This window comes from Brienomyrus brachyistius, unplaced genomic scaffold, assembly GCF_023856365.1.
Source record: "Brienomyrus brachyistius isolate T26 unplaced genomic scaffold, BBRACH_0.4 scaffold35, whole genome shotgun sequence".
In the NCBI taxonomy this organism is placed as follows: Eukaryota; Metazoa; Chordata; class Actinopteri; order Osteoglossiformes; family Mormyridae; genus Brienomyrus; species Brienomyrus brachyistius.
The window spans coordinates 2,035,170-2,049,936 of NW_026042310.1; the positions used below are offsets into that span (position 1 = coordinate 2,035,170).

Consider the following 14,767-nt stretch of genomic DNA (forward strand, 5'->3'; position numbering starts at 1 on the left):
CCGGCAAAATGCGGCACGATGGGGCACCAGTCCTGTGTGCCAGAGACCCCACGGCAGCCTGGAAAGACACGGGAGGGGCCAGATTGCTGAAACGGGCAGGGACTGGGAGGGGACTTGTGCATGTACGCCCCCTCCCGAAAAAAAGCACACCATCTGCATCCCATCCAATAAGAAGAGCACACACACTCAGTCATGAATATCAAAACGACCGAGTATGCCATAACAATGTATGAATTTTACCTTCTACTCCCCCTCCTAATGAATGGATCTATCCAAATGCACTGAATCAGTAAAGTGGGGTGCTTTTTTGGGGGCGAGTGCCAGGTCAAGTTGTACAAGGAAGGTGCTGGGGTGGGAGAAATGGTCACACTGTCCCCCGTGCTGCGATTGGAACCTTCCGAACTGGCAGTCAATAATCAATCACACTCATCCCACATCAAGCAGAACGCCGACGACTGACCAAACTGGAACTCGCCCTCTTTAAGCAGCACGAAGGAGAAACACCAGTTTGAAACTGGGCACCGACCCAGCCTCACAAAAGCGCCCCCCCCACTTCTTCTACCATCCCTGGCTGACAGGCCTTTATGCACTTTTCTGGATGATTAGCCAGCAGAAAAACAAAAGAGCCGTGTTAGCGTTGCTTCAGCTTAATACACTTACAGACGAGGCCAAGAATAAATGGAAGGGGAAAGATTTACGGTTTTGGCTTAGAAGAGGCTGAATTTGTGTGTCCGAGTACTGCTCAAGTAAGCAAAGATTCACCGGGATGTCCCTGATAGGCTGGAAGTACACGGTGCCCGCATGTGATTGGCCGCAGAGGTGACGAGCCCCTCGATTTCACACCGTTGCCACAAACAGCAAACAGGCAGCTGATTGGCCGTTAAAAGTATGAAGTGCCATGAATGAAACACCTACTGTAAATCCCACAAAACCGAGCATGGGCTTAACAAGGCAGCCCTTTTCCAAAAATTGGTTTCAAACTCTCGGGAAATGGTCAAAGGTTTATAGAAACCAAAAAAGAAAGTTGTATGGAAAAATAAACTGAAAAAGCTTGTGTAACAAGACTTCCGTTGGATGAGAAGATGGAACATTCTCAGTGAAAGCAATGCCTGACCGTTCCTAAATGTTGAAATGCGAAAGTTTGTCGGTTATCAAGTGCACATTTCTGCATGTATTTGGTGGATGTTTGCTTAAGCATGTACAACTTTTCCTGCTGCCGACTCGTATTACTATTTTAAACTATTTGCATTTAAACAAAAACCTAGAAAATCACAAAATTGAAGTATTTAACAACTATACTTCTCAAGAGCTTAGACAACAGTTTAGACAAGACCCAAAGCGGCTGGATTTCCTGGCCTCAAATCCCAAAGTCTATGCAAAACGAACGCTAAATTAAATGGCAGATTTTCCAAAAAAGTAACTCTGTCTCCCCCTACAGGACATAAATGCGACTGCGGGTCACGTTGTCTGCATCTTGGGTCCAATTGAACCAATAATTTTGTAAACATATTTTATTTAAAAGGAGGAAAAACGAAAGTGAACAGATAAAAATTTAATATAAATATACAGTGTTAATGCACATAAAAATAACCACCTTTTAACAAAATTTTAAACGTTGACGACTGTTACATATTGCATAACCGTGGGCCCGCGAGTCCAACGAACTCGGGCGAGTCTTTGTCTGTACAAGAAAGGAATGTAGGCGAAAGGGGAACATACTGATACACAGGTTTAGAGAGATGCAGATTGTCCAAAATTAGTGTCTGTTGTTCAAGTAGTGAAAAGTAATCGTGTAAAAAAAAAAAAACCATGTATACTGTAACACACCTCGGCTTTTGAGATCTCCTGGCTTGTTTTGACCTGGTACTATTAAATCTATATCGTAACTCAGTTATATCCCACTGACTAACGCACACAATCCCACTTTCAATCACATGCATAACTGAACATAAACGGACAATTAAAAAAAAAAAAACACCAAAAGGCTACAACTTGAAATATTAAATAAAGAGTTTAAATACAAAATAAACATAAATCACACAATAAGAAATAGTTCGTGAGCTGAAAAGGAAAACAGGTATGGCATTTAAATCAAACTCTTGAATAACTCTTTTCTATCTGAAAATTACTGTAAAGTAGTACGTTACTTCAAAATAATAATTATACATATTAAGCAGTATGTCTACCTTCAAGCCTCCGCTAGCATGTTAGCGGAGCCTGTATAGTCAAATAGCGTTCTTAACGTTAAGTTGTAAACCATAATTGCTGCGGCTGAGTTTGCCTCGCGGTTAGACCGCACACGAGCTCGGAGTCATAACGGCCCCCCGCCACTGCACGAAAAGGAGCGCACGCGCGAGGATGGCATGAAGGGAATAAATATTTAAGTGCGTAAAACTCAATGAAGAATAAATAAGTTACGTTAAGTTACGCATTTCTCCAATCAACGACACCATTGTCCAACTTCGTGGCAATCGGCAGAACGTGGCCTTAAGATATAACCAATAAATAACGGTTATAAATACAAATGTCTGTGTTCAGCATGCGGGAGACCAGCAGTGTTGTACTGAGTTGTTAATAAAAAATAAAAAAAAAACACACACATAACACAATCTCTGCCTAATCTTGAAACAGGAATTGAAATGCAAGGAGCTTACAGGACCTGTGAGTCGTTGTGGTTGGGCAGGTTATTTGCTCTTAACTCAAACCACAAAATGTCCTTACAGCAGGATGCAAGTTATGTGAAGAAACGCCACATGTATCACCAAATATCGAGGCAGCCCACCTATATCTGTACCGGCCTCACACGTGAGTACAGACGGCCCTGAGGGCAACCTAAATTGGAAATAACGATATCTGGGCCACAGACAAATTTATACAGTGATATTATTTTTTTTTTTTTAAAAAAAGAGTAACCCTTACAGGAGAAAGAGGAACCTTAATGAACGAGGTCCTTGTTTAAGGGCCGACTCACTGTCGAGCAGGAAAGTCAAACGATGAACAGTACAGCAAAGGCTAGCCATGGGTGGCACGGCGGTGAAAGCTTGTTCCCGGTAGGTTACTGGTTCAAGTCCCAGGAAGGGCTTCAGTAACTATGAGGAAGAATCTTCAAACCTGAATCGCAATAGTATAAACATCCAAAAATATAAAACCAAGTTGCTTTGGATCAAAACATCTATGAAATAATTTATAAAAACAGACAGCGGCTATTAGAATAATTATTTATATGTGCATTCAGATTGGGGGGGGGGGGCTCTGTGTGTTATGAGTTCAGTGGTACGGTACGGCTGCGTGTGCGTCCACGCAGCCACATCGGGGTGGGGGCCAGCAGATCCGGTCCAGACAGGGGTTGGGAGGTGTTTCGGGGGGGGACATTTTGACATCAGTCATCTTGTTACTGGGACAACCTCGCGGATCAACGCGGTCGTTTTCTGGTTTCACACACTCCGGGTGTCCCTGCACCTCGGCCGAGCTTTCTGCGACCCCTGTGGTACCGCCTGACCCAGCGGAGCGGTTGGCCCATTCCTGGACACAGGCTCTAGCACGTCTGGGAGAGCTCAAGTCCGCCGGCTCCTCCTGGGTCGGTGGAGCCAGTATGCCGGGTATGGTCACCTTGAGGCCCAGCCCGGGGCCACCGGAGCTGGCCCAGTCTGATCTCATCTTCTTAGCCATGTCATCGGGTCGCTCAGAATCAACACTCCCACGCTTGCTTAGGTTGAGGGGCAGCAGCTGCTCCGGTGCCCCAGGCTGGGGGCAAGAGGGTCTGCAGACCTTGCTGAGGTCCTGGGCCAACAGCTTCCTGGTGAAGGAGTTCAGCTCGGAGGGGCCCATCCGGGCCCGCATGAGCTTTCGTACCTGCAAGTTGTCGAGCGGAATGATCTGGAATGATCCCATTGGACTCCTAGCATCAACTGGTCCTCCGATCTGAGCCCCGCCGTTTTCAGCGGGGATGCCCGCTTTGGCCTGGATGAACAGGACAGGGGGCCGAAGAGCGGAGCCCACTGGCTGGGGAGCAGAGCTGAGGCACTCCTCACCACTCAGCCCCAGGTGGGCCTTGAATAGCTCAAGAGGGTGGAAGCCTTTGTGGAGGGAGAGGGGTCCGAGAGCCAGCTCGGTTTTTGGCTGAAGGGGGGGTAAGGATGCAGGTTGCACCCCCCCCACTGCCCCGTGGGCTCCTGCATCTGGCGCAGAGGGGAATCCAGGCTGCAGCGGCATAGGGGGAGGCTGGAGGGGTTTGTCCTGGGGGGGCGTGCCCTGGGAGTAGGGGGGACAGGCCTTCGGAGGGGAGGTCCCCAACTGCCGGGCTTTCGCCGTGGCTCGAACCTGCCGCCGGTTTGGTCTACCCCTCCTCCGAACCTCCACGCCCTTCGCTCCCACCTTGCCCTCCTGCAGGAGAAGGGAAGAGAGATATAGATAAAATGCTGATTTTTCAGAAGGTCAGATGCAATCTTCCAGACTCCCCATAGAACTATTCTGTGCTACAAAGCACCACCATACCCGCCCCAGAACCATTATGACCGCCTGGATCCACCCACCTGACAGGGTGAGCCGCCAACTCTCTTCTTGTGAACGACAGGGGGCGCCCTCGCCTTCTGCTGCTCGCCGCTCCCGCACGGAGCCGCTGCTGGGGCCCGCTGGGGCCCTGGCTTCCCCCCACCGCTTCCAGTTAAATGCTGCTCGTAGGCCAGCATGAGCCTGTAAGGAAAAACATGCGTCAAACATGCCAAGGTCACTCTGCACAGCTCACACGGAGCTGCTTCGGGGTGCAAGGCTTGTACTCCGGGGTCGGGCCCCCTTGAGTGACATTGGAAACATCAAATGCAGAGCAAGAAGCGGCAGTGCGGGGGGAAGGGGGCATATCTTGTGGCCCTTGAGAACCAGAGTCGGGAACCCCTGTCTATAAATAGGACAGATAATTAACTATTAATTGGACCAATTAGGCCAGAGAGGATTGACTGGGAGTGAAAAGCGGCAGACAGGCAGATCGCCAGGGACCAGGATAAGCAGCTCTGAAATAGATCACTGACAGAGGGCTCAAGGGTAGAGGGGGAGGCTGGTGAGGGAGTGGCTCGGATTGGGAGTGGCTAAGGGCGGGGCCTGGAGAGGGAGTGGCTAAGGGCGAGGCCTGGAGAGGGAGTGGCTAAGGGCGAGGCCTGGAGAGGGAGTGGCTAAGGGCGGGGCCTGGAGAGGGAGTGGCTAAGGGCAGGGCCTGGAGAGGGAGTGGCTAAAGGCGGGGCCTGGAGAGGGAGTGGCTTGGATTCAGAGTGGCTAGGGGCAGAGCCAGGGGAGGGGCACTCGGATGATGGTAGGGGAGGGGCCTAGGTAGCTGAAGGAAGTAGTATGGGTGTGTGGCTGGCTCTAGGAGGGAGTGGCTAGGAGTGGGGCCTCAGAAGGGTGTGGCTGGAGGAGAGACAGGCTCTCAGATGGAGCGATTCAGGAAGGGGCCTTAAGAAAGTGTGGCTGGCCATCTAACGCTCACTCACTTCTCATAGTGCCTCCTGGTGCAGGTGGCAGCGCTGGTGCTGCCCGGACTCCCCCCCAGCTCATTATACACCTGCTTCCAGAGCCGCTGCGTGGTCACCTGCAGACGACACGGCACCCAGCGTCAACATGTGCGCATCGGTCCGCACGCATCTCCATGTCTGCGGCACGAGCCTCTCCAGGCTGAGCTACAGCTATATTCCACAGACATTTTCAGGCCTCATCCAAACGCATGCAAGTCCTGAAATAAATCCCGTCTGTTTATGTGACTGTACGCATACGGTTCCTGTTACGAGAAACCGCCACAGACCCCAGAGCGTTCTGCTGCCTCAGGCAAAGTCGGAGATCGGCACTGGATCACGGGGGAGGTGAATGGGGACCAAAGGCCAGGCAGAACCAGCCCACATCCCAGGCATCACGGCCAGGAGCACACAGCGAGGATTCTGGGGCACAAGCTGTACAGGGGCCTCCCGATTTTACCCCTTTTTCACGTAACACAATCTACTCGCAAACATGGGAACAAATTATGGGGGAGAGGGAGGTTCTAACTCCCCCCCCCAGTAATGAAAATCAGCCAATCAATTATGCCCTTGCCCCCAAACATACTACTTCTCAAATTATGAAGCCACATATCAATAGAATGCATTGCATTCTACGCACTTTTTATTTTTCCAACAATGGAATAAGATCTAAGTAACTTTAAGCAAGTTTAACCCACACAGACGGGCATGATGGTGCCGCAATCACGTCACAAACGGGAATGAAGACAATCGGAGGCTCCCTCAGAGGAACGTCCGGGTTTCACAACAATGTGGTAACTCACTTGCTCATAACCTCCGAGCCTCTTCACGACGGAGTAGAGCAGAAAGAGGTCGACTGTGGAAACAGAAGCACATCAGCCCCCCAGCAGAGGGACATCTTTAAATGATAAGCACACGGGTTATCCAGGGTTTATGGGTAACAGATGGTGAAAAATCTATTCTGGCTGTAAATCCCCGGTTTAAGACGAGGGGGGAGGGGGGGTCACCCTCCAGTGAGAGATGCATGGAGGAAGGGGGGGGGGGCAAGAAGGAGAATGACTCACTCTTCTTAAAGCCCAGGTTGGGCACCTTGTTGATAGGAGACCCTCTACTCTCCATGAAGAGGTAAAGCTGGTCCAGAAAGTGCTGCTCCTCGGGGTGGGGGAGCCAGCCCCCCTCCCATGGCAGCTCCACACTGCCCATCACGCTCTCCTGCCGAGGGCGGGGGGGGGGGCACAAGCACGGTCAGGGACACCCGTCACAGTGGGTCAGGACCCTATTCTCTAGTGTTCAGCTGATACATTAACCCAGATCTCAAAGCTCAGGAACAAAGTCAAGCCAGGATATCAGAACCAATTTTGCAGGATAATCCGAATTTGTCAAAGGATCCTCCATCCATGACTTTTTTATAAGAACTGATGGAGGGGATCCCCAAAGAATCTTCCTTTGGTTTCAGATCAGCTTCCCCGTATGAACCTACATCCATCCAGTGTTCTAACCAAAAGTGATACGAAGTTCAAACAAAATGCATGAAGACCTTCATTTTGTCGATCCAGGAAGCTACCGACTGGCTGTGGTTCTGAGATTCGGGGCCCTTTCCGTCACGACCACGACGCTTGCGGGCCCGGCCCTTCAGGCTGAGAGAGGTGCACCCTGGGTAAAAGAACCACAAAAGTTAAAAAAAAAAAAAAAAAAAAATCAAAAAACCAAGAGACAAATATGGAACCCGAAGCTCAGTCAGCCGTTACCATGGACACCACGGTTAACGAAACATTATACCAACTTAAAATAAAACACAAATGGACACGGTTACTATGGCAAGCAGGGCATCCGAGCCGAAGGTGGAAAAACATTTTTAATTATAAATTCACACAGTCTCTGCCTGGTGACAGCACCACCATAATCAGCAGAATGAATATGCCCCTCAAACCCCCCCCTCCCCCATCACACATACTCACATGCCTCAACCCCTTTTTATTTTTAAATCCCTGTAACGGGGGGGACACCTTCCTTTTTTCCCCACGCACATGGTAATTAAAAAGCTTAACATTTCCAAAAATTTAAAATAGCCTGACAGGGAGAAGATAAACTCTCTGTAAAAGCCACGGTAAACTTTGGGAATTACAATCCAACACCGTCTTTCATGTTTATTAGTGATGGGACTGGGCCGGCAAAGCACTGGTCAGAATGAGGGCGCCCCCCCCCACCCACCCCAATCCATTCCCGACTTAATGACCTAGTTACTTAGACTAGTTACTTATCCACGCTGCTTTTCTCTATGGGCAGGGGCGGGGCTATAGGGCCGGTGGTCCTAGCTGAAAGCTGATTGGCCCCCAGAGTGTCCCCTCCCTGTGACTCACCAATTCAAAACATATCATTGGCTAATGATAAACTCGGCCCCTCCGTATGAATTATAGCCCCTCCTGAGCCCCAACCGGCATCCACGCACCCAGCCGGGTCCACACGCTGGCATTGCTGTCCAGCGTCGGGTGGTTGAAGGTGTCCCGGCAGTAAAGCACCCGCGTGTGGCGCAGAGCCGCCCGGATCCCGCCCAGGGCCAGGAGGTGCGGGTCCAAAGGGGCCCCGGCCCGGTCCTGGATGCGGCGCTGTAGCGAGCGGAAACGGCAGTACTGGGGGTAGCTGAGCACCTTCACGTGCCTCTGATCCTGGGACTCTGCCGAGAGAGAAGAGCCCGCCCCTCATGAGTGCTGGGACCAGACCAAACAACCACCTGATAAGGGTCGCGACCCACACACTCTGATCCAACGAACCCCCCCCCAATGAACCCAAATTATTTCTCTCTCCAACTCAGCCTCAGTCACCAATTCATTAACTCATTAATTAGTCCATTAAGAGATCATTTTAGTTCTTATTTCAGTCTTTCATATGACTAAGAAGAATCTGCAGTCAAATCAAACTCCACATACCGTCAGCCTTGTCGCCTTGCGGGTCGTCTTTGGGTGACTCGGCCTCCCCATTCAGGCCGCTCCTCATGCTGTGATTGTAGCCCCTCGCCTTCCACCCTGCCGGCTCAAGACACGCCCACTTGACCAGGTCTTCCACGCGGATCACGATCTTCCTCGACACGGCCAGCACCTCATCCTGTGTGGCAAAAACCCAGCCCGCGTTAGGGCCAACACAGTGGCAGAGGACAGATCACCAGAAGATTCTGGGTTTGAAAAAGCTAGAGTCGTCCTATTCTAGCATTTAACAGGATATAGACTGTACAAGTGAACAAAATTCATGGCACCTCACCTCAACCAACTGCAACAATACAGCTTTCAGGTAATACAGTAAAACCCCGTTATAGTGGACTCGCTTATAACGGAATTTCGCCTATAACGAATGAGGTCCGCTGGTCCGGGCCAAGTGCCTTTAAGAACATGCAGAAAAAGCATCGGATGTAGCGGACTCGCATATAACGGAATTTCGCTTATAACGGATAAACAATTTGGTCCCCAGGGCCGCTTTTAGCTGTAGTTCTGTTTGGCTATAATGGACATGCAGGCTCCGCCTACAAGGCGTGTGGCGTGCCGGTGATATCCAGCACAGATACGTAGTCAGGATTATTAACAGCAGACAACACTGATTGGTCTGTCTGACTGTCCATCACCAGGCACGCTGTGCATCGGCAGACAACGCTCGCAGCTGGAGGGAAGCAGTAAGCAATGAGGTTGAGGTTACTACTGTACCGTACATGTATAACCACTTATTGGCCATTTATACTTCCAACAGTCAGGTAAAGTTGAATTACTACATGTACAATATAATAATCTACACCACAAGTGTGTCTGCTGGGGTGTGGCATGAGTAAATGGTGTCCTGTAGTTGTGTTCTGGGCAAACAGCAACTCTGGATATAAACGGACTGTTTTGCCAGATCCCTTAGAGTGCTTTATAAAGGGATTGTATTGTACATCTCTACAAAAATGTGAAAGTCCAAAACCTCCTTTGAAATTCTTGTAATTGCTGCAAGACTCCCAAATGATAGTTCGGGGAAGATACTCGAAGCGAAATTCACTCGAAACACATGCAAAACAAACGCGGCTCTGAGCAGACTATCATCCAACGACTGGATCTAACGTTCGAACAAAGCATTCCCAAACAAAAACTGCCGTTTAAAACAAAAAAAAAAATACAATTGCGTTCAACTGAGTTTTTAAGTCCTGAGAGCTGAGAGATCAGCATCAGCAATTCAGAGTAAACTGACTGACGGAATGATGAATCCTACCTGATAATCTAATGTACCGTAGCAAATATTTAAACGAGGCAAAAATATGCAGGGGTTTCACAAAGCCATTTCGAGTTGCTGTGGGGACAGCGTTGTGCAATCCTCTACAGCTAAACTCCAGCCCAATGCTGGGATAATACTCACGCTAACTCCTAAGAAGTAGCTATTTTAAAAAAAAAACACTCGCATAATTACAGCACAGCCAAACACAGGACAGTGGGAGATGTACATCCACACCGCAGAGGGTGAACCACAGTTGCGTTTGTAATAATCACCTTTAACAGTAACTAGTGTTTCAACATGCACACAAATACCTCTGGAGGCTATAGCATTGACAAAAGTGTAAAACACAGAACTTCATTATTCATCACGGGATGGGAATTTGTACTTAAAAGGATAACAGAGTCGTCCCGACGTGAGAAAGGATGAAAATATGAGCTTTTTCGTGGTAATCTCTCAGGACAAAAACAGATTTCCACCAGAAAAATGAACTGGGAGGTTTATTTTCAGGCAGGGTTCTGGCAAATAAAACGGAAAGGAATTTTTATGCTGTTCTGAGGGGCGTTTTCCCTAGTTATCGCTTGTTCCGTGATCGGCGCCAAAGTGTGAATGTTTCCTATTCACCATGGCCTTTATCGGCTTGTGTTCTTGTTTTCCAGACACAGTACATCTCTGAAGGACTTTAGTGAGCGTTAAAAGGCCATAACTGCAGACCTAAATGATACATATTTTCCGACTGGACCTATATACAGCTAAAATACTTTCAAAATAGATTCAAAATTCCTGTCACTCTCCGATCGGCCATGGATATGTCCTGCAAAGTGTAACACCCATGTCAGCTCTGCTGAGGTGATAACTGCCAGATTCCCTGCACAGTTTTCCTGGCCACACAGTACACTGGGAGGTATGGGATATTCGCTGGTTCCCACCTGCACCTGTGGAAGTGCCTGGCGGGCAGCAGAGGGCGCCACAGAGCAGTAAGACGGCATCAGAACTCTCACCCATGTCATACGTGACAGACCAGGCCTCAGCACAGATGCAGGTATCGAACTCGAACCCTCACCACGCAGCACAGAGATACCCCAGACACCAACTTTCAACATTATCTTTACGCTTTTTTTTTTCTTCTAAAATCTAAACAAACAAAACAATCAAAACAAACAAAATCAAACAAAAGTCAACGCTCAAAAAACTTTACACAATAACAAATCAGTTTGAAGATTTCTGAATTCATATTTTTAATGATTGATACAAATAACCGGTATTTTTAGTTTTTGGAGAGAAGCGACTCATTAAAAGGATGTGAAAATAGACACTGGGGTGAGTCTTCCAAGGGAGCCTCCCCATCCCTCCAGTCCGCACACACACACACACACACACACACACACACACACACACACACACACACAGGTTTGTAATTATATCTTTGTGGAGACTCTCACATATTTAAATACCGAGTTGCGAACATCTGTTACCTGCTGCTCCCCGCAAACCATCTGCAGGTGTTAAATTACGCAGAAAAACCGTAACAGAAAAAATATAATAACACGCCCGGAACGAAACGGGTCATATTCCTGTCATATCACACATTCGGGGGCGGGGGGGGGGGGGGGGGGGGGGAGGACATGCCACCAGCAGAGGTAATGCAGAAAAATGTTGTTCACCTGCTCGGCGCCACCTGTCAATGAGCAGATTACATTTATAAACTTCAGTTATTTATCAGACGGCTTTAGCCAAAGCGACATATGATTGAGATAGCGGGGTCAGACAGTCCCCGCACTCAGGGGCCCAATGGCGACATCGCTTTGCCCTGGGATTTGAACCAGCAGCCTTCTGATGACAGGGATAGCAGCCTAAAACCACTGAGCCACACTCACCCTCAACATTTTCCATAGAGAAACAACATACATATATACATACATACACACACACAGACACACACACACACACACACACACACACACACACACACACACACACACCCTACCAGTAAAAAACTTTCTGCACACCATTTTAAATGAAAATATAAGCAAAATAAAACAAGCTTCCATTATAGCACAGAACGAGTATTTAAATATCTAATTTCCCTAGCAGAAACAATGTCGCAAATTTGCTCTGCTGTTATAACTGCTAGAGGATGTTACTTGGATGGACGATGAAATTTCCTTGCTAATAAATGACGAACAGACTGTATTTGTTAGCAAATAACAATGATAATAATGCCTACTGACCTCCCCATGCTCTCCCATGCGCCCTTTTGGCGTGTCTTCAGGTAGAAAGTAGAGCCGTGAACTGGCCAGCTGGTGGCGCTGCTCCCGGTCCTCCCAGAGCAAAGTGAGCTCGGCAATGCACGCGGGTTCCTGGGGCGCACAGCGTACGAAGTAGAACTCCCCGAGCCTCCACACCGCCGCCCGGCGACCATCCTGGGCACTGCAGGTGAAGGACTTGTAGAAAGCAAAGGAGCCGCGCAGGCAGCAGGGGGCGCCCAACCACTGGGCGGCGAGAAACATAGTACTAAGTTAAGAGGCGATCCAAATGCCAAAATACCCCGTATCACAGGATATGACACTAAACTGTAATTACAACGATAATGCATGTTTATTATTATTAATAAAAATGTATAACATTCCTGAAAGAATGCCCTGAAAATCCCATTAAAGTAAATATTAAAGTATAATTAAACGCCGATGGGATATCATTTTACGCAACTTTTTAAAGACGCGTTCCATACGTTTCATTTTAACCACTGTTGCATACCTAAACGCAACTTAAGTTGCTGAACAGTCATTTTTTTCTGTCGCCATCTTTCCATTTATTACGGATTTATACGGAACACGCCGTTCACAAGCTTTTTCAAACTAAATAAAGAACGAGGGGAAACTAGATGAGAATAATCGGGGCATTTCTTTTTAATTTAATCATCGGTCGAGCCCTGCCTGTCTAAACAAGACACGCTTTTGTTCCGGGAATATAATATGATGAACAAAGTATAAATTGTCAAAAGCAGAATTTGATTGAGCCAGCAGGGAGACAACTTTCAGGTCGCACATTCACAGATCTTTCCACACACTTCCCATGACGCAAGTTAACATTTAAAACGTTAATACGCACAAGCGGCGATTTGAACCATAAGTTTCTGAAATATCCCGTATTCGTCACAGTTTGTCAACAATGACAGGAACATGCGGCCATCTTTAGATCGCTCCACACTATTCAAATACCTCCCCTCCTTGCCATCCATGCATTTTCCCCCAATTCAGCCATTGCATGCATTTCATCTACATTGAAACGGCAGAAAATGGACAGAAAAGAAACGTCTCGCCCTTGCAGAATTTCCACGTTATAGAAACCCATTCCAATGTATTAATCTGCTTAAGAGACCGAAAATCTAATTTTTTTTTGCCACATAAAACTAACAGTAAGATGAATAATATTTTTAAAATAGTGTTTAAAAGTATATTTTTAAAATTATATATGTATTCAGTTTCAATATTAATATATAATTTACGCATGTCCCTAGTTTTATTAAACTTGTTTGCCAATCCGCGATGTGTTCACATATACACGAGCTTCACTTTTTCTTGATTTCATTTATAAAATATTCCACAAAATACAGCAGAGAAACCTTCATATCCATGTAGAAAAGCAGGGCCCACTAGCGGCGAGACGAGGCATAGCCAGTGTTTAATAAAACTACTAAATATTCGTTTTGTAATATTCGTAAACATGGGCGTTTTTAACAACTTAAGTTGCCTTCACTGTGCTTTGGTGGTCGTGGCATACATTAAATACAAATAAACTAATGCAGTCATAAATTAATGCTTAACATTTACAGTTGATCTTGTATTTCATTCTAAATATCGTTATATAATATCAAAAATGCACAAAGAATTTTTGAAATCACAATCTACTATTCAGAAGATATTTGGCTTAAAAAACAATACGATACAACCGAATAATCATATATTACTTTTTAAAATGTTCTTTATCACGTAATCAATTCTTTTTTTTTTTACACGTTATCAGTAAAAGGAAACCTAAACGTGAAACAGAAAAGTGTTTAAAGGAATCTGTCAGTCGTGTAATCGTAAATTCAAGTGCAAAGTACAGTGTTTCTTCCCTACTCAGAATTCCCTTTGACTTCAAATATACAAAGGACAGAGATTTTTTTTTTTTTTTTACGAAACCTCAAGGGAAAAAACGACCATTGGCAGTATACTTAGTCAATTACTCCACCTACCAACCGTATTTAATTTTAAAAATATGGAATTATAAATTGCATCGCAATGTAGCGACATTTATCATAATATCGAATCATGTAAAAGGGTGCGTCTAGTTGGAAAAACAGCAATAGGAATATGTAAAAGTTCAAGTCGCACTAAAAATGTATTTAGTATTATGTGATATGTGGGGGTGGGGGTAGAATGAGGACCTAAGTTGTCGACACGACACACAAAGAAATTAATCATTAACAGAAATATGTGTATCGAAATATCGGTATCGGATTAAAAACTACAGAGTACTTTGTTATTTTTATTAATGTCATTTCGTATAAGCCGGTTCAGAGAAAAAATGATATTACGTTTCTCTCCCCCCCCCCCAAAAAAAATGTAAAAAAAAAATCAACTCAGCGTGTACAATTTACAGTTTCACTAAGTAGTCGGCTTATATATTGAATTACAAATTCGATATATGTTACTTAAATAACTTTTCTCCATTATTGGGTAAATAATAATTGAAGAAGTTACCTAACATTGAAAATAATAATAATAATGACGGCGACATAAAGTTTCTGGTAGACCTTTGACAGCGGGTCAAAGAGAGCGCGGCCGCGTTAAACCCGAAAAGAGGTATAAAGTCAGCTTTTGCTTTACCTGGATTGCATTCTGCTCCATTGCAGTCCGACATTCCCTTACCCCAATCCAGGGGCTCCTATCAAGTTACACAGCCGGGTACTCACCGGCACGCAAACAAATGCAGCAGAAGAAAAGCCTTCTCTTTCTCCCCCACTGTTCTCTCTCTCTCTCTCTCTCTTTCTC

General features: G+C 46.5%; 1 protein-coding gene across 1 annotated transcript; it reads right to left on the bottom strand.

Moving 5' to 3' along the window:
- Positions 1-1,539: 1,539 nt before the first annotated feature.
- zgc:77151 (uncharacterized protein LOC337153 homolog) lies at positions 1,540-14,763 on the bottom strand. The gene is made up of 10 exons (XM_048997670.1): positions 14,603-14,763; positions 11,960-12,220; positions 8,426-8,600; positions 7,948-8,172; positions 7,036-7,151; positions 6,563-6,710; positions 6,302-6,354; positions 5,481-5,578; positions 4,533-4,692; positions 1,540-4,383 (listed from the first exon to the last, which is right to left on the bottom strand). Exons 1-10 carry the CDS (start codon positions 14,621-14,623, stop codon positions 3,268-3,270), a joined length of 2,373 nt encoding a protein of 790 aa, XP_048853627.1. The 5' UTR covers positions 14,624-14,763; the 3' UTR covers positions 1,540-3,267.
- Positions 14,764-14,767: the final 4 nt, after the last annotated feature.

What these genes read in the sequence shown, in the direction of transcription:
- zgc:77151 (XM_048997670.1), bottom strand. Translation starts at nt 14,623, where the DNA reads ATGGAGCAGAATGCAATCCAG. An exon ending in CAACCTGGGCTTTAAGAAGA is followed by an intron (nt 6,355 to 6,562) that starts GTGAGTCATTCT and finishes CTGTTTCCACAG; the next exon opens with TCGACCTCTTTCTGCTCTAC. An exon ending in GGCTCGGAGGTTATGAGCAA is followed by an intron (nt 5,579 to 6,301) that starts GTGAGTTACCAC and finishes TGTCGTCTGCAG; the next exon opens with GTGACCACGCAGCGGCTCTG.